This window comes from Triticum urartu, chromosome 3 (genome assembly GCF_003073215.2).
Source record: "Triticum urartu cultivar G1812 chromosome 3, Tu2.1, whole genome shotgun sequence".
NCBI lineage: Eukaryota > Viridiplantae > Streptophyta > Magnoliopsida > Poales > Poaceae > Triticum > Triticum urartu.
Window position 1 is genome coordinate 598,305,993 of NC_053024.1, and position 25,761 is coordinate 598,331,753.

General features: G+C 43.6%; 2 protein-coding genes across 2 annotated transcripts; one reads left to right on the forward strand and one right to left on the reverse strand.

Annotated features, from left to right (window-relative positions):
• Positions 1–3,016: 3,016 nt before the first annotated feature.
• On the reverse strand, positions 3,017–5,071 carry LOC125545245 (60S ribosomal protein L36-3-like). Its single transcript, XM_048709137.1, has 4 exons — positions 4,917–5,071; positions 4,691–4,810; positions 3,674–3,873; positions 3,017–3,199 (listed from the first exon to the last, which is right to left on the reverse strand). The coding sequence occupies exons 2-4, from the start codon at positions 4,790–4,792 to the stop codon at positions 3,163–3,165; spliced, it is 339 nt and encodes a 112-aa protein (XP_048565094.1). The 5' UTR covers positions 4,793–4,810; positions 4,917–5,071; the 3' UTR covers positions 3,017–3,162.
• Positions 5,072–9,796: 4,725 nt separating this feature from the next.
• On the forward strand, positions 9,797–16,406 carry LOC125545246 (uncharacterized protein At2g33490-like). The gene is made up of 10 exons (XM_048709138.1): positions 9,797–10,096; positions 11,712–11,784; positions 11,946–12,023; positions 13,531–13,592; positions 13,711–13,779; positions 14,001–14,029; positions 14,108–14,315; positions 14,407–14,640; positions 15,002–15,055; positions 15,223–16,406. The coding sequence occupies exons 1-10, from the start codon at positions 9,986–9,988 to the stop codon at positions 16,114–16,116; spliced, it is 1,812 nt and encodes a 603-aa protein (XP_048565095.1). The 5' UTR covers positions 9,797–9,985; the 3' UTR covers positions 16,117–16,406.
• The last annotated feature ends 9,355 nt before the right edge of the window (positions 16,407–25,761 follow it).

Sequence of the window (25,761 nt, forward strand, 5' to 3'; positions counted from 1 at the left end):
TTGGGGATGCAGAAAATGTTGAAATTACATGTACTAGGCCCATTACATAAATCATATGATTCCTAGAATAAATCATATAGGCCCACTTGGCCCATTCATGTATTACAAGAGGTGTGAAACTTTAGTCCCACACTGCTAATTGGGGACGAGGTAGACAAATATATAAGGTTGAGAAGGGGACACAACAAGTTCTCCTCCTATGACCCCTGACTTGCCTATGGATTTCACTAAAAGAGTCATCGCATGTGCTCCTAGAGCTCGGTTGTTGGATCTAGAAGAAAATATATGTGAGTTTATGTTGTCTACGAAAATAGAAGTAAAACCAACATACTTGTTGCAAGTGCACATGGCTATGTAGCAATTTCCTGATAAGTAAGGTTTGTCGATCCCACAGGGAGCGAATAGGATGGCACCACAATCCCCACAGCTGCACTCTCACTTAACACAAGTACGCTCACACCCAAACCGGAGTTTGGAAATAGTTTACTTAAGTAGGTTACTAAGGAACAAAGAAAGGGAGAATTAAATTAGAGAGACGAAAAATAAATACTAAACTAAACAGAGGAAATAAACTATGAGAAGTATGTAATGTTTTAGATGAGATTGCTGGCATCTAGGTACGGTACCGTTCGGTACGGGCACGGGATGGAGTCAAGTTTTATGAGTATGCCATGTGGTGGCTAAGTCAGTACCTGCAGTATATGATACAGTGGTCTATGTCTGATGGGCGGTCCCTCACATAACGTTATCTCTCAAGATGCAATATATTGAGATAACCCATTCGCCCTACTTCTTGTCCCGTACTTGCGGCGGCTAACGTAAAGATATTAATGTCACAAGGACCGGACGAAGGCAATAAGTTCTATGGACTAAGGCATAGCCTAGTGGGAAGGGGCTGATGCCTTTCCACCCACCCAAGTTCAAGGCATGGTACTTGCAATTTGGGTTTGTTGCACCAATTATACTGTAGGGGGTTCCCTTACAGTCTTTTTGTCAAAAAAAAGTTCTATGGACAACCATGACTCCTAGAATAATTGTGTCCCCCTCAAGATATCTACACATCTCACATCACAAGTCTATCAGTTTGCATAACCATCTATCCACTTCATGTGTGGCATGGAAAGGACAGACCAAGTTACACAAAGGATCATGGAGAACTAAGGGCATGTTTGTCGTAGATGATTTTTACTCGGAAGGTGGTGATTTCTTCAAGGACTTTCTTGTAATATCTTATTCTTCTAAGAAAGTTTTTGTGGACTTGCTTGTAGTTCTTATTCTTATGAGTTCTTGTAAAAGCATGTTTTATTTAGTATGTGACCATGGTCTTGTACTTTTCCTGTCAAATCAGTTTATCATGTCGAATGTGAACATCAGTATGGCAAAGCTTGGGGAGTTTCCTTTCAATGCCTCATATATAATCCCTATCCTCATATATGATCCCTATCAGGTACTACCTTTGTTCCTTAATATAATACGTTTTGGTAGTTTTTTTTAGATCAACCTCGCTAAGTTTTATTCAAGCCTTTAAATCTAGGCTGATACGACCGATATATCACTTTTGGGGTTCTACCGATATAAAGGTAACATATCATTTTGTAAATATCAATTTTCAAACATATCATATGATACAGACCGAAATATCGACCGCTATGGCCGATATCTAGCCCGATATGTCCACTGATATAGAATGATGGAAATATGACAACAATTATTTATTAGAATGTTGTGAAATAAGATTATGCATTTACAGCTTTATTATATATCAAAGTCATGCACAATCTTTCATACAAATGCATATATATAGTATTGTTTTTAATCATAGAGTAAGGATTTTGTGAATCTTTCCTTAATAGTTTCTTAATCAAGAAGTTAATAAAGTGGGAATCTAAAAGTGTCATATTAAAGCATTGACATCATACATTTTGTTTTACTAAAAATAAATGTTTTGAACAAGAATAATGAAAACAAAACTAGACATGTTTTCTTCGATATATGTACATATCGTCCAATATATAACTCGATATCCAATATGTCAAAGCTAACATGTATAGATAAAGTATAGAAAGGAGTGCCTAGCCACAGGTGGCGTCTCATCGGTAAAAAAAGCTAGCATTCTTTAGCGGCATTGTGAGCTTCCAAGTTGTTGTTTCGATGCTCATGAGTGAAACGACATTCCAGAAATAATTTAGAACGTCCTTACGATCTCCTTGGTGATAGATGCATGAGCTCCCAGTCCTTCCTTTGCGGTGTCATCAATAACAATCTTGCAATCCGAGGCCAATATGAATCTTCATAGTGCTAAATCTGAAGCCAAAGTGAGCCGTTCACAACATGCTATAGCCTCTGCGCCGATGCTCGCATCTACTACTCCGTCCCATAATGTAAGACACTTTTTTGACACTACGGTCGGAGGGAGTATTGATGCTCGCATCTACTACTCCATCCCATAATGTAAGACATTTTTTTGACACTAGGGCCGGAGAGAGTATTAATTTCGTCTTTGACGAATCCATGCGTTGCAAACGGACTATGCCACTATGGTATATATTCTCATGAATCGATTTCCTTCGTGCTGACCAGATAACTCCTCGTCTGATGATGCATCATGCATTGAAAAACAACCAGTTTTTAGCTTCAGGTTCCGTGATTTTGTTTCCAGCGATGCTGCGCACACTTCTCCGCCGAAGGGGCCATTACTAAATGGGCTGGTAGACCATGAAAACCGCACACTCCCCCACCGAAGGGGCATTAGGTACAAACAGCTCAAGGTCCTAAAGGATACAAAATCAAACCTGCTTTACTGCCCAGATCAATAAGGTCTGGGAAGAACATACAACCATCGTCATACAGATAGCTCAGATACAAAAGTAAGAAAACAAAGACGTTTGATTTCTGTGAAGAAAAGGTGATAGGTGTTCTCAAATAGAAACCACGCACTAAAGATAGTGCCAAAAACTCACGGTTTTACTCTGAACTCAGAATGCAATGTACTACCATGTCAATCCAATTGCAAATATAGTGTCAAAAATTCATAGTTTTACTCTGAACTTGAAGTGCAATGTGCTACATTCGTATCCAATTGCCACAGGCTACAAACTTGGCATAATATGGAAATACGGGGCAAAGCATTGAGATAAATAGAATTTCACCAACATGCAAAATCTATTTCTTCTTGTCCGCGGCACCACCACCACCAGACCTACATACCAGGAGAGAACAATGAGCTCGTTCATATATATTATCATTATAGGGAAAAAGAAATTACAGGAGCTATTATGTTTCCTGATTGGTAGGATGAATGGACTTTGGTCAAGCAAAAGAAACAATTAAAGAAGCACATAAACAACAATGATTATGACCAAGGTTGCTCCATTGTCTACAGCACCATAACACCGACATCTTCCAAGTTGATGCTGTTGTCTACAGCCTACACTACTTGCAATATAGAAAAGTCACTGGCTTGAAAAGGGACATTTAAAAAACATTGTTGGAAGCTACCGCAGCAACTAGTGATCAACGGAATTCATCAGTCATGATGTAAGAGGACGAATTATGCACTAGTGATCTTTGTAACCAAGTCATCTAGAATAAAAAAGGAAAATGAACTATAGGATAACATAGTAAAATAGTGTCCATAATATAAACTGCAATAATAAGACTAGTGGTTACACACCTCATCTTCCTGAGGACACTTGACATCTCCTCCCTCTTCTTCTTTGCTCTCTTGTGAGTACCAAGCTTCCTCTTGGCGACCTTGAGTGCACGCTTGTCCTTTCCAACCTTAAGAAGCTCAGTGATACGCTTCTCATAGGGAGCAAATCCAGCAACCTCCCTAATCAAGTTCCTGACAAACAGCACCCTCTTGGTACCTTTCTGCAAAAATTGTCCAAGATATAACAATGTAAAGAAAATACAAACTGAATAGACATGTACAAGTTATTGAAAAAACACAGAGAACCATACAAATGCAAAGTTCACTTTGTATTAGTTTCCCACAAGTTTTGTTTAAAATAGCCAACTACAATGGCCAAATAACTCAGTTTTGCTTCAAAACTAGCAAGTTCTATTTTGAGTTTATCATGACAAGATAGTACTAATTGATTAAATAATATGCAAGGTATGAAAATACAACATGTCTGTATCAGTAATACAAGTCAGAAAGAACAGCCAGACCGACACATGAGCAACAATAGGAAAATAAAATTAACGCAGAATTATAAATTACTTGATTAAGCTGGCACATTTGAGCCTGCAGGGCTAGCAACTGGGGAGTTCCAAGAATTACAGGCAGCAGGCTGAACTCAATATGTACATTTTCCTAGTCCTCAGTTTTGAGGGCTTTCATGTAATTGCAAGATACCCATCACACATTTAACCAGACAACCTGGGACCTTCAGTAATATCAATCAAACTATGCTACAATGCTCGTAACACTTAGAACACTACCCCTTCTGGATCATAACTACAACAAAGATACACGTACACCACGATAGTATTCAAACAAGCACAAATCACTGCAATTGAATGTCGACATCTCACCAGCCTGAACACAATTTATTATTGAATAAGCCTAAACAACAAGCACAAGTCATGATAATATGCATGGGTAGATCAATTGCGCAAGGAGACCACATGGCAGAAAAAGAACGTGGGGGAGAAACTAGGACAGTGGAGGTGGGTGGCTGCTTACCCCCTTGCGGTCGGACGGGCGTGGCGGCAGCTCGCGCTTGGTGACGACGTGGCCCTTGTTGATGCCCACGAAGAGCCCTGACTTGGGCTGCGACGGCGCCATGGCCCGCCTCCTGCTAACCTGAGACGGACGCGATGGCACAAGAACAAACCGGAATAATCAAACAGGAGCCCGTGTGAGGTGAAGGGCGGTCTGAATCGAGGTTCGTGGAGGAGGCGGCGCTTACCTTGAAAATGGATGCGAGTTAAAACCCTAAGCCGCCGCCTGCGTCCCAGAAGAAACCCTAGATCGGCGGACGCCCTTTTATATGTGCTCGCCTGTGCGCGAGGCGAGGTCTCCCCTCCTCCTGCCAAACACATGGGCCTGGCGACTGGGCTTGCTAGGCCTCATTTTGGTAGCTGGGTGATGATGGATCATGATCGGACCGAAGTCACTGGATAAGTCCACTTTTGTCTTTTTCTAGAGACTAGACTAGAGAAGGACTGCCTCTAGTTGTTGTTTTTTTTATCTTTCTATGTGATAAAAAAAACATTAGAAAACTCTACTCCATATACATATTAATTGTCGCTGATTTAGTACAACAACTTTTATATGTAGTGTGCTCTATAATATTCTAAACATTGTGAAGGTTGTGCGCAAATACAGAGTCGTCATAAATATGGCCTTCGTATTTTTCCTATGAGCAGGACTCGTCTATCATTGGTCATACGTTCTTTCTATCCTATTTATAATAATTCAAAAATAAATAATGAGCATATTCGAACAATTATTATTACAAACCATCTCTAAATACAATGAATAATCCAAATGCAACAAATAATGCGACCAAACCAATTGCTCAAGTAAAAATAAACAAGTTTTAAAATCAATTTAGACACACTATCTCCTGCCTAGCTGCCAGTGATGCTCAATAAGATCCTTCTTTCGACTGATGATGTGAGGCCATGTCTTCACTCTTCTGCTACACCTCGACAAAGGCTTGAATGTGATTGTGTTCTCTTGAGGCTTGGCGAGGTTGTCAATGCCCATGGGGCCTAGCATATCCCTCTCGTCCTCTATGACCATATTGGGTAGCATGTCATTATATTTGCAAGACATGCATGTTCTAGAAACGAGCAGGCTCCCGACAAATTGCAAACCTTGCTTGCAGCAATCCAAATGTCCTACAATTGTCTTTCCTCGGAACTTCCTTTGCCTTGGCAAAGTGCTTATGTTTCATGTTCTCAGGCTTAGAGATTGACTTTGTAAATGTTGACTATGATGGATAGATGCCATATGCTAGAAATTAGCCATGGTCATATTGATGGTCATTCACCGTAAAGTCGCATGGTGGAGAAGTGGCAGCATTTAGCCATGCAAACATATTAGATATCTGCAAGAATTTTCATGCCATTGTGAGAACCAGATAACCCAAGGTAGCAATGCAAGATCCATATATCTTCGAAGGCAATAACTTCCAAAAATATGGTTGGATCTTTGCAATACCCGATGAATTGGTCGTGCCAAGACGCAGCGCAATTCTCCCACTTCTAGTGCATATAGTCAACACTCCCTAGCATCTCAGGCCACTATTTTGCTTCATGCATCGCAAGGAGCATGGTTGTGTCCTCGGCATTCAAAGAGTGTCATCCATGAATTTGTATGAGAGCCATATGCAAGCATCTAAAGTGTCGTGGTCACCTTCTGAAAAGGGAAAAGCCTAGGGAACCAACGGCATTTCTCCATTGCTGGAAGAGAGGTTCACTAGCGTGCATGTTGTTGCCAATTCGATGGAACAACCATTCGGTCATGCGGAAGCGATGCTGGAACACGTACGTCGGGAATGCACAACCTGACACAAAAGCAGTCGGGCATGAGGCGCTCGTGGCTAGTGCACCTGTTCCGGTGAAATGTCGCACAACCAAGCCCAGGCGCTTCCTCTTCCCTCTGGTTGATGATATCCATTCAGCAACCATCAATATCACCTCATCTTCTTTGGCGTCCATGATTTCACTATCAGACTCGGAGCTTGAATCCGATGATGAATCAAGCTACGCAATCGGACCCATCTATTGAATCCTATGTCATCTACATAAATATATGACTAGCTAAATTATGAGAAAAGGCTGGGGAAATTTACCTCGGGTAAGTCGTTGAGGTCGCGTGGCAGAAGGGGGGACATGGTCGGATGGCGAGAAGAAGTTGCGAGCCTGTAGCAAAGCGTTAGAGGTCCAGGAGCGGCTCAACGGAGCCGAGAGGGGCCAAATCGCAGCGGACCGAGTGTTGGATGTGGCACGAATCAAAGAAGGCACGGGGATGTGAGCGACGACGGAAGTGAGCGTGCGTCCTGAAATGTTTGTGACCCATTTTTTGGGCAGATGGAGTGTGCATGATATCGCCTCACCCAACCTCCAAATAAGGAGTGTAACGCCCGGCCAAACTCACTGGTTCACCCAATGGTCCTAGGCTATTGCCCATGGGATCTATGCGGTCCCTACAGACCAATACTAGTCTTTCATGTGTAGTTTGTCCTCACTCGTGCCCACCCTCGAATCAACTTCCCAATTGGTCATTGATCCTTAAATTGCTCCAAGCTAAGCACGCTTAACTTGGAGGTTCCTTTGACGGAGGGCTCTCGAAGAAGAAGGTACACCTTGTTAATATGGGTAGTCTATCATTCTTGTTAAGCCGGGATGTCACACACACACACCCCTCAAAGGAACCGACATCTCCGTCGGCCTATCAGGAATGTTTCCTCTTTCTCTTGGCACACACATGTGCGCACCAGTGCCAACATTCACATGTGCCCCAAGTATGTATCACTGTCTCGCACACACCCATGTAACCGCGAGGGTTGTCTCTAGTTCCAAGTGTAACGCCTCGGCCAAACCCATGGGTTTAGCCACCAACTTCAGGCTGTTGCACCTAGGATCTAGACTATCCTCATAGACCAACGTTAGTTTTTTTGTGCACTTTGTCCTCAGTCGCGCGCATTCAGGATCAACTTTTCAGTAGGTCACTCATCCTCAAATTACTCCAAGCCAAGCACGCTTAACTTTGAGGTTCCTTCGAATGGGCTCCCAGAAAAAAGTGTACCTTGTTGATATGAGTAGTCTACCATCCTATTAGGACAGGATGTCACATGGAGGCTCGCAAGCTTGATACCGAGCACCCTCCAAAATTTATGGTGATGAGGGCTATATGATAGCTCTGTTAGTTACTCTTACATGGTTCACATAATTCTTTTCCTTGCACTCTATGTGAATTCGTTACAGTATATGTGGATTGCACTAGCCCTTTTCATCCGTTCGAATTTTTAGTTGCGTTGGCTAGTGCATGAAACTTAATATGGTATCAGAGCTAAGGTCTTGAGTTCAAGTCTTGGTTTGTGCAATTTATCTAAAAATTATTGATGCCCCCCTTTGTGTCCACGTATAGGCCTCTTGAGTCATACGTGAGTTTCGCACGCCGTCGCTCTCTTCCGGTTGCACGTGTTGACTTCTCTTCCCCGTCACACGTGAGAGGGGTGTTACAGTATATGTGGATTGCACTAGCCCTTTCCATCAGTTCAGACTTTTGGTTGCGTTGGCTAGTGCATGAAGCTTAACAGAATTCACGCAAATCTGAATGTTATATAACATCCAAATGACATCAGTACAACATAAGGAACATTTCTTAAGATACTAAGCTTGCTAGAAATAAAGCGCTCCCCTTGCTTCGTGGTTAGAAAAGACCATAGCCCCCTTTGTTAGCTTATGTTTCGGGTTTCCTTTCTTCTTAGGCTCATTTAACACTTATGTGAGTTTCAATTATAGTTTAAAAAAACTTGACTGTTGGTTGAATCGGAGAAAACCTGAACCGGCGATCCCATCGATTTTTTAAGCACAAAAGACCGACCCACAACTACACGGTGAAAAATAGGGCGGTTCTTTCATGAAACCGGCTAATAAATTGGATGGCCGAACCGGTGTATAGAGAAACCCAGAAAAATATTGCTGCAAGTAGTGGGATTAGATCCCATGTCATGGGCATTAGCCTATCTTTGGGCTAATAACTACCTCAACTACCCGTCTTGGTTGTCTAAGAGGAAACCAGTGATATTTGACCCTATTTTAATTATTCTAAGTATATTATTTGATTGTAAAACCAGCAATCGAACCGGCGAGGCAATGGTACGATCAGTAAAAACATGAACTGACAGTCTTACCGGTTCGACCACCGGTTTGGTTTTTAAAACTATGGTTTCACCAACCCCTGAGATATGTAAATTTGTTTTTACGCTATCTATAGTAGTGATACGTGCCACCAAATCTTGAAATGTGTAAGTTTCATACTATCACAACACAAACAACGCTCCTAATGCTAGTCCTGTACTACTCTCTCCACCAAATTTCATGAAAAAAATAAAGATAGTAAGCCATAGAAAAGTGCCTAGCTTAATAAGCTTGAGTCGCAAAGAACGCTTAGCAAAGATCAAATGTTGATCAACAATATACGCGGGGAAAAGTAGGCTCCAAAGAGAAGAGCAGCGTGGTGCTCGATTTAGGTAGATATTAATGAAAATGGAGTCTTATAACATTTAAAAGCACATAGCTCTTTACCTATCTTTTATTTGCGGGTGTCTTTATCTACTTTTCAGCGGATACTACTTTGCATAATAAAAAATCTGAAAATTTTGCGCATATACATATACATGTATAGTATGAATCAAGATCATATCGGTGATCCACACCTTCAATCTTGTGATGTTTGATGCAGGTTGGTTCATAGTCGTGAAAATTGCCGGTGCATTGCAGCCTATCGTCCGAGTGGGAGGGAGCAGTCGATGTCCTAGAGCTTGGCACAAGGTGTGTAGGTCGACACCGAGGAGGGTAGCGCCGACCTCATGTGTCTCCTCTGTCCCGTGCATTTCCCGGAAAATTCGTGTTGAGACTCTCGTGGACCATATACGAAAAGTAGGTGCGAAAAATAAAAGGGAGAAACAAAATTTACAGGGTATCATGTTTTTATTTACTATTCTTTTTAGGGGATTTTATTTACCATTTACTATTCAGTTTTCGCTTATACAACCGTGAGCCCTGCCTGCTGCTATATGTACAACGCCCTGCCAAAGGTAAGCGAGCAGGAGTCACCAGACTTTGGTTTGGCGTTGGGAAAGACGACCCCTCGCGAGTCAGTTTCCTACCCCGGTCTTACACAACCGCCAAAGAAGAACAAGAGACAGACCCGAGAGACAAACATATAAGCGTCTTGATCAATACAGAGACTGATCAATTCCCCGCGCACAGCGTGGCGTCCCGGAGGCATCGGCCGGAGATGAAATCGCCATTGCGGAGGCTCCGGGGCTTCGGCCACCACCACCCCAAGGAGCGGAAGGCGCACCCCCCGCCGCCCGCCAAGCTCGACGAGCTCGCCGAAGCTGCCCAGGTCCGCCCGCTCCGTCTCCTCATCCGCCCTTTTTCCTTTGTGTGATTTTGGGGTTTGTTTCCGTGGTTCCTCGTGAAATCGGCGTCAAAATCGGATCTCGCCTGGAAATTTGTGATCTTCTCGGGCGCCTTTTTCCAGGAAGAATGGGCTGTTCTTATTTGTTATCATCAAACTATACTACTATTTTTATTTTCTCAATGAGCCTGGAGGGATGGAGCCAATCGTCATTTGATTTGATTTCAATAGGAGGCGATCAGCATGCAAAACTGAATTATGGTCATTCCTGAGAATTTGTCATGTACTGTCTGTCCATGCATCAATCAGTCAATGAATCATGATCAACACTATGATACAAATGTTTCTCCATTAATTGAGAGATTAAATAATCTATACGAGCCACCTTTAGGATAAAAAATGTTTGAGGTTGCCTCACGTTGATGCAAGTAGGAATTTCTTTTCATAAAAATATCGTCCAGTAGGTAGTTTAGTTGTTAGGCTCTAATCCATGACAAAGACATGCAACTTCTCTGCAGTTGCCTTTAGGTATTTGTGCAGAAGCCCTTTTTGTCTGGTCAAAGTCTATGGATGGAAGCGTCGACCGGAGAAAGTTGTTACAATAAAAAATGCCAGCCTTTAGACGTAATTTTGACTCAAAATTTCAACACAGAGTGCATTATCTTGACCGGAAGTAATGTGATAGATAAAGGTCCATAACTTAGCATCGAAGTTTCTTTCTGTCATAGCTATGGGAGCTTATATTCAACAAAAAAAACATCATGCCATTAATCTTTGAGAGATATTCCAGTTCTGATACTTTGCGGGTCGTTGATGCTGCACGGACGCTGAATAGACATAATCTTGACTGGATAAGCTGTTTGGACTTGGGATAGTGACGTTATTTGAGCACGATTTAGATGTCGTAATCATGCTTACTGTTGCAGCTTTTCAGTGATTCTGGCTTGGGTTGAACCGCGTCATAGTGAAGTTATGATTTCTGAATTCTAGAATATATACACAACCTAATCTTAAATTATTATTGTTCTACTTCAATATGATAAGGGATAACACTGAATAACACCTTGAAATGTAACCTTGAGCAGTCAAGTTATATGATGTAGGTATCTTAAATTCTGTTGTTCCTTACGAGGGATGATACTGAATAACACTTTGAAAGGTATTCTTGGAGTGGCTCAGTTATCTGGCATAGGTATCTTACATTCTGTTCTTTCACATGATGGATAGCACGGAAGAATACCTTGAAATGTAACATTCGAGTAGTTCACTTTGACACAGGTAAAAATGATCCAACCATATCTTCTGTTCACTGAATAGTGATCTTATAATGGCTGAAACTGCCACACTACTTGGTTCTCGAGACAAGGCCCCCGGAATCTGCAACAATCTGATGAACACAGCCAACACAAATTATTTATAAACTGATTACAAATTTATAAGAGTTATATCTCTTTATTCAAAAATCACGCAAAAGCCCCCTATTTATTGCTGGCCCACGGTTAAACACTGCTACCATTTTTAGTTTGGTGAAGAGCAGGGAACTCATATTCTGCAATGATGCATTTTGTGATACTGAAATACATTTCGAACTTCACTGCAGGATGTGGAACAAATGAGGAAGTGTTATGACGGCTTGCTTTCAGCTGCAGCCGCTACAACAAATAGCGTCTATGGTACTTACTGTTCTACTCCCTCTGTAAACAAATCTAAGACGTTTTAGGTCACTAAGTAGTGACCTAGTCTTACATTTGTTTACAGAGTACGTAATACTTAAGACATTGATAGCTTGTTTGTCGATGCCACCCTTCATTAATGGGTTGTATATATTATGCAGAGTTTTCGGAGGCCTTGGTGGAAATGGGAAGTTGCTTACTTGCAAAAAATGCACTAAATGATGAGGATGATGATAGTGGTGAGTTGTCCTCTAGGCAGATTATCGCAATATATGGTGTAAAACATACAGTAAAAACGCATAAGCCTTGGGTTTTGATGCATTTATAGAAAGGAGAATTTGTACAAGCCCTAAGAAGGGCACACCCAGTAATACAACACGATGCACTAGACACTAGGCACTGCCTCACCGCAAGCACTCCCGCGCTTGCCATCGCGCATTTTCCTCTGACTTAATCATGTCGAGGAGGCGACCTAAGCTGAGCTGAGCGTTTTCAAAGATGATCGTGTTGTGGTGCTTCCAGATGCACCAAACCACAAGCATGATGGCAGAGGACGCTCCCTTCCGAGCCGAGGTTTGGATGGAATGGCAAGAAAGTCCACGAAACCCACCCCCTCAGTTGGGTGGCAAGCCGCCGATCAGATCTAGGAGAGCACCTCAGGCCACACCGTGTGCCAGAAGGAGTAGCTAGAGAGGAGATGGGTCATCGTCTCCTCAGACTGGTCACATAGCACGCAACTCAGTGTGTATTGTAGGTGGCGTCGCACAACAAGGTGCTCCAATGATCCAACAACGGTCATGGTAGGGCAAGCCAGATGAATAAATTGACCCTCGGAACAACCCACAGCTTCTAGATAAGCCTCCAAGAGTGTGAACTGACCACTCACTGGAAAAGGGTGTCGTAGCAGCTCTTGGACATGTACTGGGCGTCTGAATTCCAATGCTATAGGAGGACGCCCGAAGAGGTAGACAACTGCATTGTCTGCACCATCCGCCAGATCTGGACGTAATGCCATAAGGCCAGGGGACTCAGGGTCCCTCCTATGTCCGAAATCCATCTCAAGTCGGTCATGGCATCCCAGATGTTCCGCCGCTTCCTAGTGCACTCTGAGACTAGAGAAGAAGCTCAGACAGAGCGACTGTGGAGCCAAGGATCCTCCCAGAATAAGGCAGATGCCTCTTTGCCAACCATCATCTTGGTGGATGCAGCTGAAGCTCGAGGCCGGGGTGGGGGGGGGGGGGGGGGGGGTCCATGCGCATCCATCGGTTTTGCGGCTTGTTCAAGCCAAGGACCACCAACTGATGCAGAGGCATTGTGGCCTGGATCGATGTGACATCCTAGCTTAGAAGGAATGATAAATCACTCATATCAACAAGGTGCATCTTCTTTTCCTGGTGGATGCGGCGAGAACTGAAGGCCGAGACCCCTCCAAGGGCGGAGGGGGTCGGTGCACATTACGCTCGAGTGAGGATAAAGTGTGCAGGAATGACCAGTGTTGGTTTATGGGGTGAGTCTAGATCCCGCCAGTTGTATTCCTGATGGAGTCGTATACCGTGTAAGTTTCTAATTTCTTTAAGGCGTGATCTTTCATGCATTGATTGTGCTACATAGTTCAGGTACAACTTCGTTTTTCTGATTTTAAGATTTCAAGTTCTGACCGTGTAAGCTAAATTAGACTGGTGTTTATTTGTGTAATTACTGCTCTCTTTAAGCATTACGCCTTTATATTAATTCAAAATGTTGCAGGCAGAGTGCTGATGATGCTTGGAAAGGCCCAGTTTGAACTAACAAAGTCTCTGGATAACTATGTAAGTCTTTTCCTATTAAAATATGTTTCTTTTTGCAGGAACATTTGACATTCATTAGATTTGTTTAATGCAGTTAGAATTTATAATCTGCTGACATGCTTCAAAATTTGCTTATCAGCGTACACATATCATTCATACAATCACTACCCCATCGGAATCTCTTCTCAAGGAGCTACAAACCGTGGAGGTTTGGCATTTAAAATTTCCTCTATAACCTTTCCACAATTCGATACACTCGTTTGAATATTACAAATGTTATCCACACCTCCACTAATATTCGTTAACTTTTACAAGACCGTAAATCCTCAAATTTGTTCACAGGAAACATCTGTCATATACAGAACAAACATCTCAGTTTACACCAATTTTTGACATGGTATGCCTTTTGTTTTCTTCACATTGATGCAGGAAATGAAGCACCAATGTGACACGAAAAGGTTTTAACATAACCAACATGATCTTATTTTGCGTTCATCATTGAGATTCGTCTTTTAAAGTGTTACCTTTTCATACAGGGAGGCGTACGAAGTCATGAGGGCATCTTATGGACAAAAAGGACAGTCAAAGAATTCAAAAGTCGAATCGTTTTCTGCAGAACAACTGCAAGATTCACTTGTTGAATACCAAGAGGATGCAGCGTTGTTCATATTTCGCTTGAAATCTCTGAAGCAGGGGCAATTCCATAGTCTTTTAACACAGGCTGCTCGCCATCATGCTTCTCAGGTGGGCTAACCCTTTCTCCATAAAGCTGTCCATTGTTTTCCTGACAGTGAGTGGCACATAACCTAACTAGGCACATTGCTTGGACATTCAGCTAATTTTTTTCAGGAGAGGACTCAAGTGCCTTGAGGCACTTGAACCCCATGTAAAAGCAATAGCTGAGAAACAGCACATTGACTATCAGTTCACCGGCCTTGAGGATAATGAATCTGACAACGATGGCTCCAGCTCTTACCAAGAGACTTGTAGTGATGACAGAGAACTGAGTTTCGACTATGAAATAAATGATAGAGACCAAGATTTTATTGCTTCGAGAGGTTCAATGGATGTAAGTCACCCGGTTTCTATGCGCCTTACACTTCTCCACAATGTCGCTGCCTCATATCTAGAGCTTCCATTTTATTACATACTGTATGTGCCAATGTATTCCTGATATTAATATTTGGTCGCACATGGTGCACAAGCAGCACAATGTGTAAGTAAGCTAGTTGTAATATTTGAGTTAGGTTAATCTCCAACCGCACGGTGCAAACGTATAAATGTTGTTGTTGCTACGATTAGAACAATATTCACCTTGGTGATATTTCGCACACGTTAATTCTAATATTTCAACATTATTTATTTGTTATATGTATAAATAAATATCTTGTACTATCTGTTTAATTTATACATCTGCTTTCTATGTACAGTTGGATAAAGGAGACCTGAGGACTTCCCCAACGCCAATAAAAGAGATCAAGCAGGTGAGCTTCCACTTACTAATGCTCACTGGTAAAACATTGCAATTTCCTAGCCGTGTCCATATTTATAGCCTGGACAAACAGACCTATACTACTACCGTTTACCAGCTTAAAGATCGTTCTGTGTGCATACTCTGAAGTTTTTAGTATTCCTATCTGCTCATATGCAGGAAGAGGTGAAGCTACTGAAGGCAGAAGCAGCAGCTCCACAAGTGAAGCCTGAGATCATCACACATTCAGCTCCAATGTTTGCTGACAATTTTGTCGATCAAACAGAGAGGCTTCGGCAAATCCGGCCATCTTCAGCCCGGCACTCATACAAACTCCCAACACCAGCGGATGATGACTATCCCAGATCAGCAGCTGTTCACAGGTCTCATCATTCCGCGCATTTTTTCGGAAGTAAAGATGGCGCTGCAGCCAACTTGTGGCATTCATCTCCACCGGCGAAAGATTACAAGGCGAGCACCATGCATAGTGGTCCCATTAAACTGCCATCAAACTCTGATTTTAGTAAGAAGTTAAAGAGAGAGTCCTGGTCTGGTCCGATTCCAAGCAAAGCAGGATCAAGCAAGCCTGATCCCAAGTCATCCATGGGCCGTCCTCATGCGATGATATCCAAGTCGTGTGTTCATGCTAGGCAGCCGTCACCAGTTTCACCCAAGATGTTCCCACCTTCAATAGTATCCCCCAAAATCAGTGAGGTTCATGAGCTGCCTAGGCCTCCAGCCAATGTTGAGCCCCTCCGGCCTTGTGGTCTAGTTGGCTACTCCGGTCCTTTGGTATCAAAGCGCCAAGCTCCTACAGCACCTGTCCGTGCCTCGCCAACAGCGTCGCAGACAGCCTCGCCGCTTCCGCGGCCACCTGCTTCCTTGGCTCGCAGTTTCTCCATACCCTCGAACAGCCAGAGAACACCCCTCATTACAGTCAATAAGTTGCTTGAGGCCAGAAGTAGCCGAGAGAGCAGTGAAATTTCCTCCCCACCACTCACTCCGTTGTTTTCTTCTACCAGCCAACACAAAAAACAATTAAAGGCAGCACTCGGAGAAAAGGGTATGTCATAGATCATGTCTTCCCATTACACCTAAGCTGCATCCAGTCTTGCTATTGCAGCGGTAGTCGCAGATGATTTAACAATAGCTTATCTGACAACCATCATCTATTGTTGTACCACAGAATCCTTGTGACAACTACCTGCCAATTGTGGATCGTTCTTAGACAATTTTGATGTAATTAGTGGTGTATTTTAGGCTCTTGTTCATAATATTCTATCACTTTAGCGTTTGTCTTGTGAAATGATAAATAATACCGTGAAGCAATTTACTATGATTATGTATGGTGGCAGTTCTTTGTATCTGTTGGCTTAGTTATCTACATTTTGCACTAGTTTTTAGATTGGGCTGTTTGTGTACTCTGAGTTTCTTCCTCACTATTTCTTCAGATCCACGTTAACGCAAAGCCTCTATGTTTGTTCATATAGGGTGTGTTTGGTAGCCTGCACAATTTTGGTATGGTTGTTCCTCTGAGATATGCTAAGTGTAGACATAGTGAGTATATATAATTAGAGTTGTTTGGTGACTGTATGTTAAGAGGGAGCACAGAGCATGTTATTGCAGGGCCCTTAGGCAGCACCCGATTCGTCACACTAGGGTGAGGGTCGAAGGTCACAACTTGACAAAAAAAATTCAGAGTTAATTGCAAAATAACAAAGTTGTGCTAGGTGAGTGTCAATTAATTTGGATTGGAGGAATTTGACACGTGTGACGTGCGTGAATGACTAGCCAGTGTGGCACACCATGAGGCAGGATAAGGCTGAGTTGTCTTGCCTTTGGACTAAATTATACCCGCGAGTTTAGTTCATAGGCTAGTATTTTTTACATTTTAATTGATGTATTAAAGTATTCTCACAAGGCAATTTCATGGAGTTTTTGCCCAACAAGTTTTTTAGGCAAATGTGTGTACCATTAATCGCAAACAAGCAGAATACAATGAACGAAAGTGGAACTGACGAGAAGGGTCAAGTGATGGCACATGTCTTTAGAAGTTTGTAGGGAACCCCATCTAATAAGAAAATAAAATTACAAAGGAGTCCTTAGGTAATCTTGTGTATGCCATCGTCGCCCCTAACTTATCGTTAGGCTCGGAGGAGAGCCATAGCTAATAAGGGAGTTGCGAGTCTATGAAGAAGCCCAATGTCGGTAAGGCCTTTGCCACTGTTGCGCATCACCGAGGAGCCACCGTCAGCCATCTGCATCGTCAAAGTCGAGCGCCAGATTTACCACCATCAATCCTCAGGCCCAGATCTCAAACCACCATCCACTCTCATCTGTCGGTGATGTCGACAGGGATGATAACCTTGGGGAAAGACATAAAACCGTCGACCAGAAGGATCGATGGAAGACTGAGCCCACTGGCTCCTCGACACGGCCATGGACGATGTTGAGGTGGGATTGTACTCGGGCATTATTCTTGTATGCATTGTTGTCATTATGGCCAGAGGCAACGACGCCCACACACGAAGCTGCCTACCCATGGGTTGGGGCGAATCGCCGGGGTCCCCAACCCCTCTAGTCACAGGAGTAGACGATGGAGATAGGAACCGACTGTTGGAAATATCAGCACCTTTTCGATTAGACTAATCCACAAGTAAACAGTAAGCATGACAAATACGGTATGCAACTCATACTGATACCTAAATATGTGAGCACGTATAGTACATAGAAATGAAACATCTATGAACACAACATATACGGCTAGCACATGAATGAGTAAACGAGGGATGAACAGATCATACCTAACGGTTCGCCAGGCTAACGCGACAGTGTCAGCAACAGCCTCGCTGTCGTTCGTGGCCTTCTTCTTCGCGGTGCCGTCTTCGACCTTGGTGTCGATGCAGGGGAAGTAGTGGAAGCAGAGGAGGACGGGATGGATCGGGAGCAGTCGCATCGAGATACTCCCTAAAAACCTTATTGCCGTTCTCTCGGGAAGGATATCGAACGACAGGGTTCCGGAGGCACCTGCTTTCCCGACCAACCGTGCACGCGGTAGTCGGGTTGGGCTCGCTAGAAGCAGCACAGAGAGAGGAAAAATAAGGCTCGACTCGACTCATTCACGCAAACCGTGGCGCGCGAGTCGTGACGAGGTGAGGCGGATGGCAGAGGAGGAGGAACGCGTGTGTACAACTCCTGTTCCCGAGCTCCCAATGGCATGTGGTAGAGCAGCCCTTATAAAGGGGTCTCAATCTTACTACTATAGCAGTATGGTACTAAATTTCCCATCACTTGGCATGCACCTAAATGGGTCTTAGAGATTAACCAGGGATTATTGTCTTATATGGGCTAAAACTCATCTATAATCTAACAACCCCCCACCAGATCTCGAGGCACATAAGTTTGTTAACTGTTCCAAAAAACGTTTGATATACCAGAATTTTCAGTGGAGACTGTTAAATTGAACTTCCACCTAGAGCAACAGAATTAGACTTGTTCACAACTGAACAATGGACTATGCCTTGAATTGTCAGTTTAGCGTGCAGAAGTTTCACCTACTGTTAGCTAATACGTGGTTGCCTAAGGCTAAACCCCACCGGTGGAGCTTATTAGTCATACTCCTTCCCTTCTCATGAGCTTCCTAGAGATCACTCAATCTCATATACTGTGACCACTCACCAACAGTCTAGCTCACATAGGTGTGTTCCTCCAAAGAATGCTCTGTAGGGTAGCATCTTGCTTACACAAGCTTATAACACATTAAGACCAAAGTCAGCCTGCCTTACAGATTACGAGAGTAGTGCATCTCTAACAGAGTGGATTAGTAAGAATACTCTCCTCAGTTGACTGCTAGATTGTTGCCCAGGTCCTAATTCATGGGATCTCCGGTCACATAGGTTGGGTTACCCCCATGGCAACTTACGTGGGTCTCATACCCATCTCCCTCGATGCATTTTCTATCACAATCCATGATACCCCTTTCATAAAGGGATCCGCCAGATTCTTAGCCGCTTGGATGTAATCCAACGCTATTACTCCGGAGTTTCTAGAATGTCTGACATATTTTAATATTCTTCATATGTGCTTCATGGATTGCATGTTGTCCTTTGAACTTTTAGCCTTGGCAATCGTTGTTTGGTTGTCACGGTTCATAACGATAGCCGGCATTGGCTTATCAACCACTAGCAAATCCATCAGAAGCTCTCGAAGCCATTCTGCTTCGACACATGATGTGTCTAATGTTGTGAGTTCTGCTTCCATAGTCGATCTCGTTAAGATCGTCTGCTTGCAAGACTTCCAGGAAGCAGCACCATCACCAAGTGTGAATACATATCCACTTGTAGTTTTCATCTCATCAACGTCAGATATCCAATTTGAATCACTATACCCTTCAAGTATCATCGGGTACCCAGAATAGTGAATTATGTAGTTCACGGTACCTTGCAAATAACGCATGACTCGCTCAACAGCATGCCACTGCACAACTCCCGGATTGGAAACAAACCGACTCAGTTTTCACACAGCAAATGATATGTGAGGCCGAGTAGCACAAGCTAGGTACATGAGTGACCAATCATTTGAGAATATCTCAATTGATCTACAGTCGTGCCTTCGAATTTTCAAATCTACACATTAGGATCATATGGTGTTGCTGAAGGTTTGCAGTCCGAATATCCAAAACGGCTCAAAATCTTCTCAACATAGTGGGATTGCAAAAGTGTAATTCCATCCTCATTATCTCTCAGTAGTTTGATGTCCAAGATAACATCAGCCACACCCAGGTCTTTCATCTCAAAGTTATGAGATAGAAAAGCCTTGACCTCCTCAATGACTTTGAGGTGGGCTCCAAATATCAATATGTCATCAACATACAGACACGGTATAACTACTTCGGCCCCACCATAGCGATAGTATACACATTTGTCGGCTTCATTAACAACAAAGTCAGCAGATATCAAAGTTGTATTGAACTTCTCATGCTATTGCTTAGGCGCTTGTTTCAGACCATACAAAGATATCAATAGTTTGCACACCTTTCTTTCCTAACCATTTATTACAAAGCCATCTGGCTGTTGCATGTAAATTTCCTCGACTAGCTCTCCGTTAAGGAAAGTCATCTTAACATCCATTTGATGAACGGGAAGACCATGCAAGGCAGACAACGAGAGTAATACTCGAATGGTTGTCAGTCTAGCCACATGTAAGTTAGTATCGAATAAATCTTCTTCATTTTTCAGGGTATAACCCTTGGCCACAAGCCTAGCATTGTACTTCTCAATAGTACCATCGAGCCTAAGCTTCTTTTCGAACACCCACTTACATCTCAATGGTTGGCAACCATAAGGATGATCAGTGATTTCCGATGTCCCGTTAGCCAAGATGGAATCCATCTCGCTACAGACTACATCCTTCCAGTAGTCAGCATCGGTGATGCATAAGTTTTGGAGATGGAACTGGGAGTGTTGTCATCCACGAGGTACACGAGGAAATCATCACCACGGGACTTTGCAGTCATCTGTCCCTTACTCCTAACAGGAGCTTTCTCGTCATCCTCCATGGAACTTTCATCACTTTTGTGCTCATAATATTCCATCGGAATGGCAGGTTCAGGAGTCTCATCAGATTCCAGTCTAGAAGTGCTTTGTATATATCTCATGGGGAAAATATCCTCAAAGAATGTAGCATCTCTAGACTCCATCATCGTACCGACCTTCACATCATGTACATCAGATTTCACCACTAGAAATCTATAGCCGCCGCTATGCTTGGCATAGCCTAGAAAAATGCAGTCCACAGTCTTTGATCCCAACTTACGCTTTTTAGTTATCGGTACATTGACTTTAACCAAACAACCCCAAGTGCGCAAGTAAGAGAGTGTAGTTTTTTCCCATTGCTCATAGGGAGTAGTCTCATTATCCTTCATGAAACTTCATTCAGGACATGACATGATGTCAATAGAGCCTCCCCCACCATGCCCTTGATAAATCTGATGTATCTAACATGGCGTTAACCAAATCTGTCAGAGTACGGTTTTCTGTTCGGAAACCCCGTTCGACTAGGGTGAATAGGGAAGCGTACTCTCATGAATAATACCATGGTCTGCACAAAATAAATTTAATTCATTAGAAAAGTACTGTCCACCACGATCAGACCAAACTCGTTTATTTATTTATTTTCAAGTTTGTTCTCAACTTCTGCCTTAGTATAGAGCCTCGTCCTTAGTATTTAACAAATACACATATGAGAATCTAGTGGACTCATCAATCAACGTCATGAAATATTTCTTTCAACCTTTAGTCAACACACCATTCATCTCGCATAGATCTGAATGTATGAGCTCTAGTGGTGCCAGATGTCTCTCCTTCGCAGGCTTGTGAGGCTTACGAGGTTGCTTTGCTTGCACACACAAATGACACTTAGAGCCTTTGGCTAAAGTGAAACTTGGGATTAAATCCATCTTAGCTAGCCCGTCATACAACCAAAATTAATGTGACAAAGACATGAATGCCAAACCTCAGATTCGTTCAAGTTAGAATGAATTTGGTTCACAACTTTATTACAGAAATCCGCTAGGGAAAGGCGGAACAAAGCTCCGCAATCATATCCTTCTCCAACAAACAGTCCATACCGAGATACGACTACTTTATTGGGCTCAAATACTAACTTAAACCCTTCTTTACATAGAAGGGAGCCACTAACAAGATTCTTCTTGATGGCGGGGACATGCTCCACGTTCTTCAGTTGCACGATCTTTCCTTAAGTAAACTTCAGATTTGCCATGCCAACACCATAAACAGAAGCATGCAAGCCATTCCCCATCAAATGGAGCAGTCTCGTTCGACCTGGTAAGTAGATAACAAAGACATATCAGCACACACATGAATATTTGCACCTGTGTCAACCCACCAATCAGTGGACTGACAAATTGAAAGTATGGTAAACAGATTACCATACCCAGATGCACCATCATTGTTGCTCGTAGTCACATTGACAGACTTGGAGTCCTGGCCTGGCCTCTTGTAGTTGTTTGGGAACTTGTTTGCCCAATGTTCCTCTGAACCCACAAGTAAAGCAACCATCTCTCTTTTTGTCTTTCTTCTTACCCCTCTTCTTGAAGGTAGTATTCTGCTGGACAATGTTCTTTCCGTTGAACTTGTGAAAATTCTTTTGCACCACATTTGCGCTAGAAGAACCCTCTAACCCTTTCACGTCTGAGTCATTTGCTTCCCGAGTTCTGCTCAACACTTAGATGGCCGATGACATCCTCAACAGAGAATTCACGTCTCAAGTGCTTGAGAGAAGTAGCAAAGTTCCTCCATCCAGGAGGAACTTTTGCAATGATGCAATCCGCAATAAACTTCTCTAGTAACTCACACTTCAGGAGCTCCAACTCCTTAGCAATGCATTATAGCTCATGAGCCTGGTCCAATACAGAACAGTTATCAACCATCCTGTAATCATGGAACTGCTCCATATCATATAGTTCGCTTCCAGCATCGGTTGTGTCGAACTTAACTTTGAGCGCATCCCACAAGTTTTTGGCGGTGCGCGTATGAATATATGCGTCAACCAAGTTGTCTCCGATCACACTCAAAACTGCTACCTCAAAGATGGCGGCTGCGTCCCTAAATGCCTTCTCCTGATCAGGAGCAATCATTTCCGTGGGAGACACACCACCAACCCATCACATTCATCGTTGTGAGCCACAAGGTGGTCCTTGTCTTCCAACGCTTAAAATGCGTTTCGGTAAACTTTTCTAGTTTCAGAGTAGCGATAAAGCCTTGAATCAAAAAGTGTCTAAAATAAGGGTTTTGGATTGTTGGAAATACCGGCACCTTTTCGATTAGACTAATCCACAAGTAAATAGTAAGCATGACAAATATGGTATGCAACTCATACCAATACCTAAGCATGTCAGCACATATAGTACATAGAAACGAAGCATCTATGAACACAATATATACGACTAGCACATGAACGAGTAAACGAGGGATGACAAATCATACCCACCGGTTGGCCAGGCTAACGCGGTGGCGGCGCCAGCAGCCTCGACATCGTCCGTGGCCTTCTTCTTTGCGGTGGTGTCTTCGACCATGGTATCGATGCAGGAGAAGTAGTGGAAGAAGATGAGGACAGAGTCGGGGATGAATCGGGAGCAATCATGTCGAGACGCTTCCCAAAATCCTTATTAACATTCTCCCGGCAGGATCGACCAAACGTGCACACGGTCGTCGGGGTGGGATCGCTGGAAGCAGGACAGAGAGAGGAACAGTAGATGATGGCTGATGTCTATTACGCAACCTTCTTCTTGTAGACGTTGTTGGGCCTCCAAGTGCAGAGATTTGTCGGACAGTAGCAAATTTCCCTCAAGTGGATGACCTAAGGTTTATCAATCCGTGGGAGGCGTAGGTTGAAGATGGTCTCTCTCAAACAACCCTGCAACCAAATAACAAAGAGTCTCTTGTGTCCCCAACACACCCAATACAATGGTAAATTGTATAGGTGCACTAGTTCGACGAACAGATGGTGATACAAGTGCAATATGGATGGTAGATATAGGTTTTTGTAATCTAAAAATATAAAAACAGCAAGGTAACAAGTGATAAAAGTGAGCACAAACGGTATTGCAATGCGTTGAAACAAGGCCTAGGGTTCATACTTTCACTAGTGCAAGTTCTCTCAACAATAATAATATAATTGGATCATATAACTATCCCTCAACATGCAACAAAGAGTCACTCCAAAGTCACTAATAGCGGAGAACAAACGAAGAGATTATTGTAGGGTACGGAACCACCTCAAAGTTATTCTTTCTGATCAATCTATTCAAGAGTCCGTAGTAAAATAACACGAAGCTATTCTTTCCGTTCAATCTATCATAGAGTTCGTACTAGAATAACACATTAAGACACAAATCAACCAAAACCCTAATGTCACCTAGATACTCCAATGTAACCTCAAGTATCCATGGGTATGATTATACGATATGCATCACACAATCTCAGATTCATCTATTCAGCCAACACAAAGAACTTCAAAGAGTGCCCCAAAGTTTCTACCAGAGAGTCAAAACAAAAACGTGTGCCAACCCCTATGCATAAGTTCACGAGGTCACGGAACTTGCAAGTTGATCACCAAAACATACATCAAGTGGATCACATGATATCCCATTGTCACCACAGATAAGCACGTGCAAGACATGCATCAAGTGCTCTCAAACCCTTAAAGACTCAATCTGTTGGGGATATAGCTATCAGTTATGACCCGCCCAGGAGGGGCCGGGTCAGCTCCAATGGCGGGTCACAAAGGAAGCCCAGTAAACATTCAAGGCGATAGTTTATTAAATCTTATAGAAGGCCTAAAGGCCTAGAGGTGGCTTAAGGCCCAATATTGTAAACCACCGTATGTAAGGAAAGACTTGTAAGGAAAGGCATGTAAAAGAAGTCACCAAGCCGGACACACTTTATGAGCCGGCCGAGACTCTGTAGGCCGCCAGGCGTCAACCCGTGTATATAAGGGGACGACCCGGTGGCGGCTTAGGGCAAGAAACAAGAGATTGAGAACCAAGCCGGCGAACTAGCCTCTTGGTGATCAAAACCCCAGCAATATCAACACAACTAGACGTAGGCTTTTACCTTCATCGTAAGGGGCCGAACTAGTATAAAACCTCTCATGTCCTTTGTCTCGATTAACCCCTTTAAGCTTCCTAGTTGTGATGGCCCTACGACTAAGTCCTTTTGCTAGGACATCTGCCGTGACAATTCCACGACAGTTGGCGCCCACCGTGGGGCCAACGCACGGTGGATTTGAGTTCTTGAAGGGCAGCTTCGAAGGGCTCAAGGGATACGTTGTGGGATGGATGACCAAGAGTCGTCGCGGCAAGCTCTACATCGACGACGAAGGCTAGGGCCCCGAGGCCGGCTCAACTGAGTACGGGTACCGGGTCCCCTTCGGCGGGATTCATGTCTTCATCGGCCGGATCGGCGAATCAGGCCCTGAGCCAGACATCTGCACCAACATCATCGAGACGGCTCAGCGTGCAAGACCCGCCTAGGCTCGACCCGCCGTAAACCATGCTTTTGTGGGTTGCATCCATGGAGGTGAATACTCAGAAGGATCAGTGGATGGCGGTGAGACGGCCATCTGTTCGTACGCTACGTCATCAACAGGCGAGACGGACTCGTTGTATCAGCTGCAGGAGGGCATGCTTGGGGGCTGTTCCGATGGCAGCAGTATTCCGGACCCCTTTGAGCTGCCAAATTGAGCTGGAGTTTTCATGGCAGGCACCCAGCCCAGGCAGAACTCCACGGCTGCGGCAGCAACGACCACCGGGTCAGCAGCAGCCGGGTCAGGAGACCCCGTGCGCTCCCCAGCTCAGATACTAATGGACCTCACGGATAAGCTGACGACCCTGTTGACTGCCGTGGTGGAACCGGCGGATAAAGTTCGGCATGATGCGAAGGTGGCACGGGTGCACGAAGAGATGCCACAGGCCAAGGAAAACTTAGCGGCTAAAGAGGTCAGGATGGTCGCGGAGCGGGCGGCCTTGGACGCTCGTGCTCAATAGCTTCAAGCGGAGACTTTCCGGCTCTCGGTGGATCTGAATGCGTCAAACAAGGTCATGAGAAGAAGGCATCAGAAAACTCAGTACGTCTACCTCTGATGCTCGATCCTAGGAATCTTTTTCATACACCTGGGGCCGGGACAAGTAACCCGCCG

What these genes read in the sequence shown, in the direction of transcription:
- LOC125545245 (XM_048709137.1), bottom strand. Translation starts at nt 4,792, where the DNA reads ATGGCGCCGTCGCAGCCCAAGTCAGGGCTCTTCGTGGGCATCAACAAG. An exon ending in GCCCGTCCGACCGCAAGGGG is followed by an intron (nt 3,874 to 4,690) that starts GTAAGCAGCCAC and finishes CAATTTTTGCAG; the next exon opens with AAAGGTACCAAGAGGGTGCT. An exon ending in AGTGTCCTCAGGAAGATGAG is followed by an intron (nt 3,200 to 3,673) that starts GTGTGTAACCAC and finishes CCTGGTATGTAG; the next exon opens with GTCTGGTGGTGGTGGTGCCG.
- LOC125545246 (XM_048709138.1), top strand. Translation starts at nt 9,986, where the DNA reads ATGAAATCGCCATTGCGGAGGCTCCGGGGCTTCGGCCACCACCACCCC. An exon ending in TGATGAGGATGATGATAGTG is followed by an intron (nt 12,024 to 13,530) that starts GTGAGTTGTCCT and finishes AAAATGTTGCAG; the next exon opens with GCAGAGTGCTGATGATGCTT. An exon ending in CACCAATGTGACACGAAAAG is followed by an intron (nt 14,030 to 14,107) that starts GTTTTAACATAA and finishes CTTTTCATACAG; the next exon opens with GGAGGCGTACGAAGTCATGA.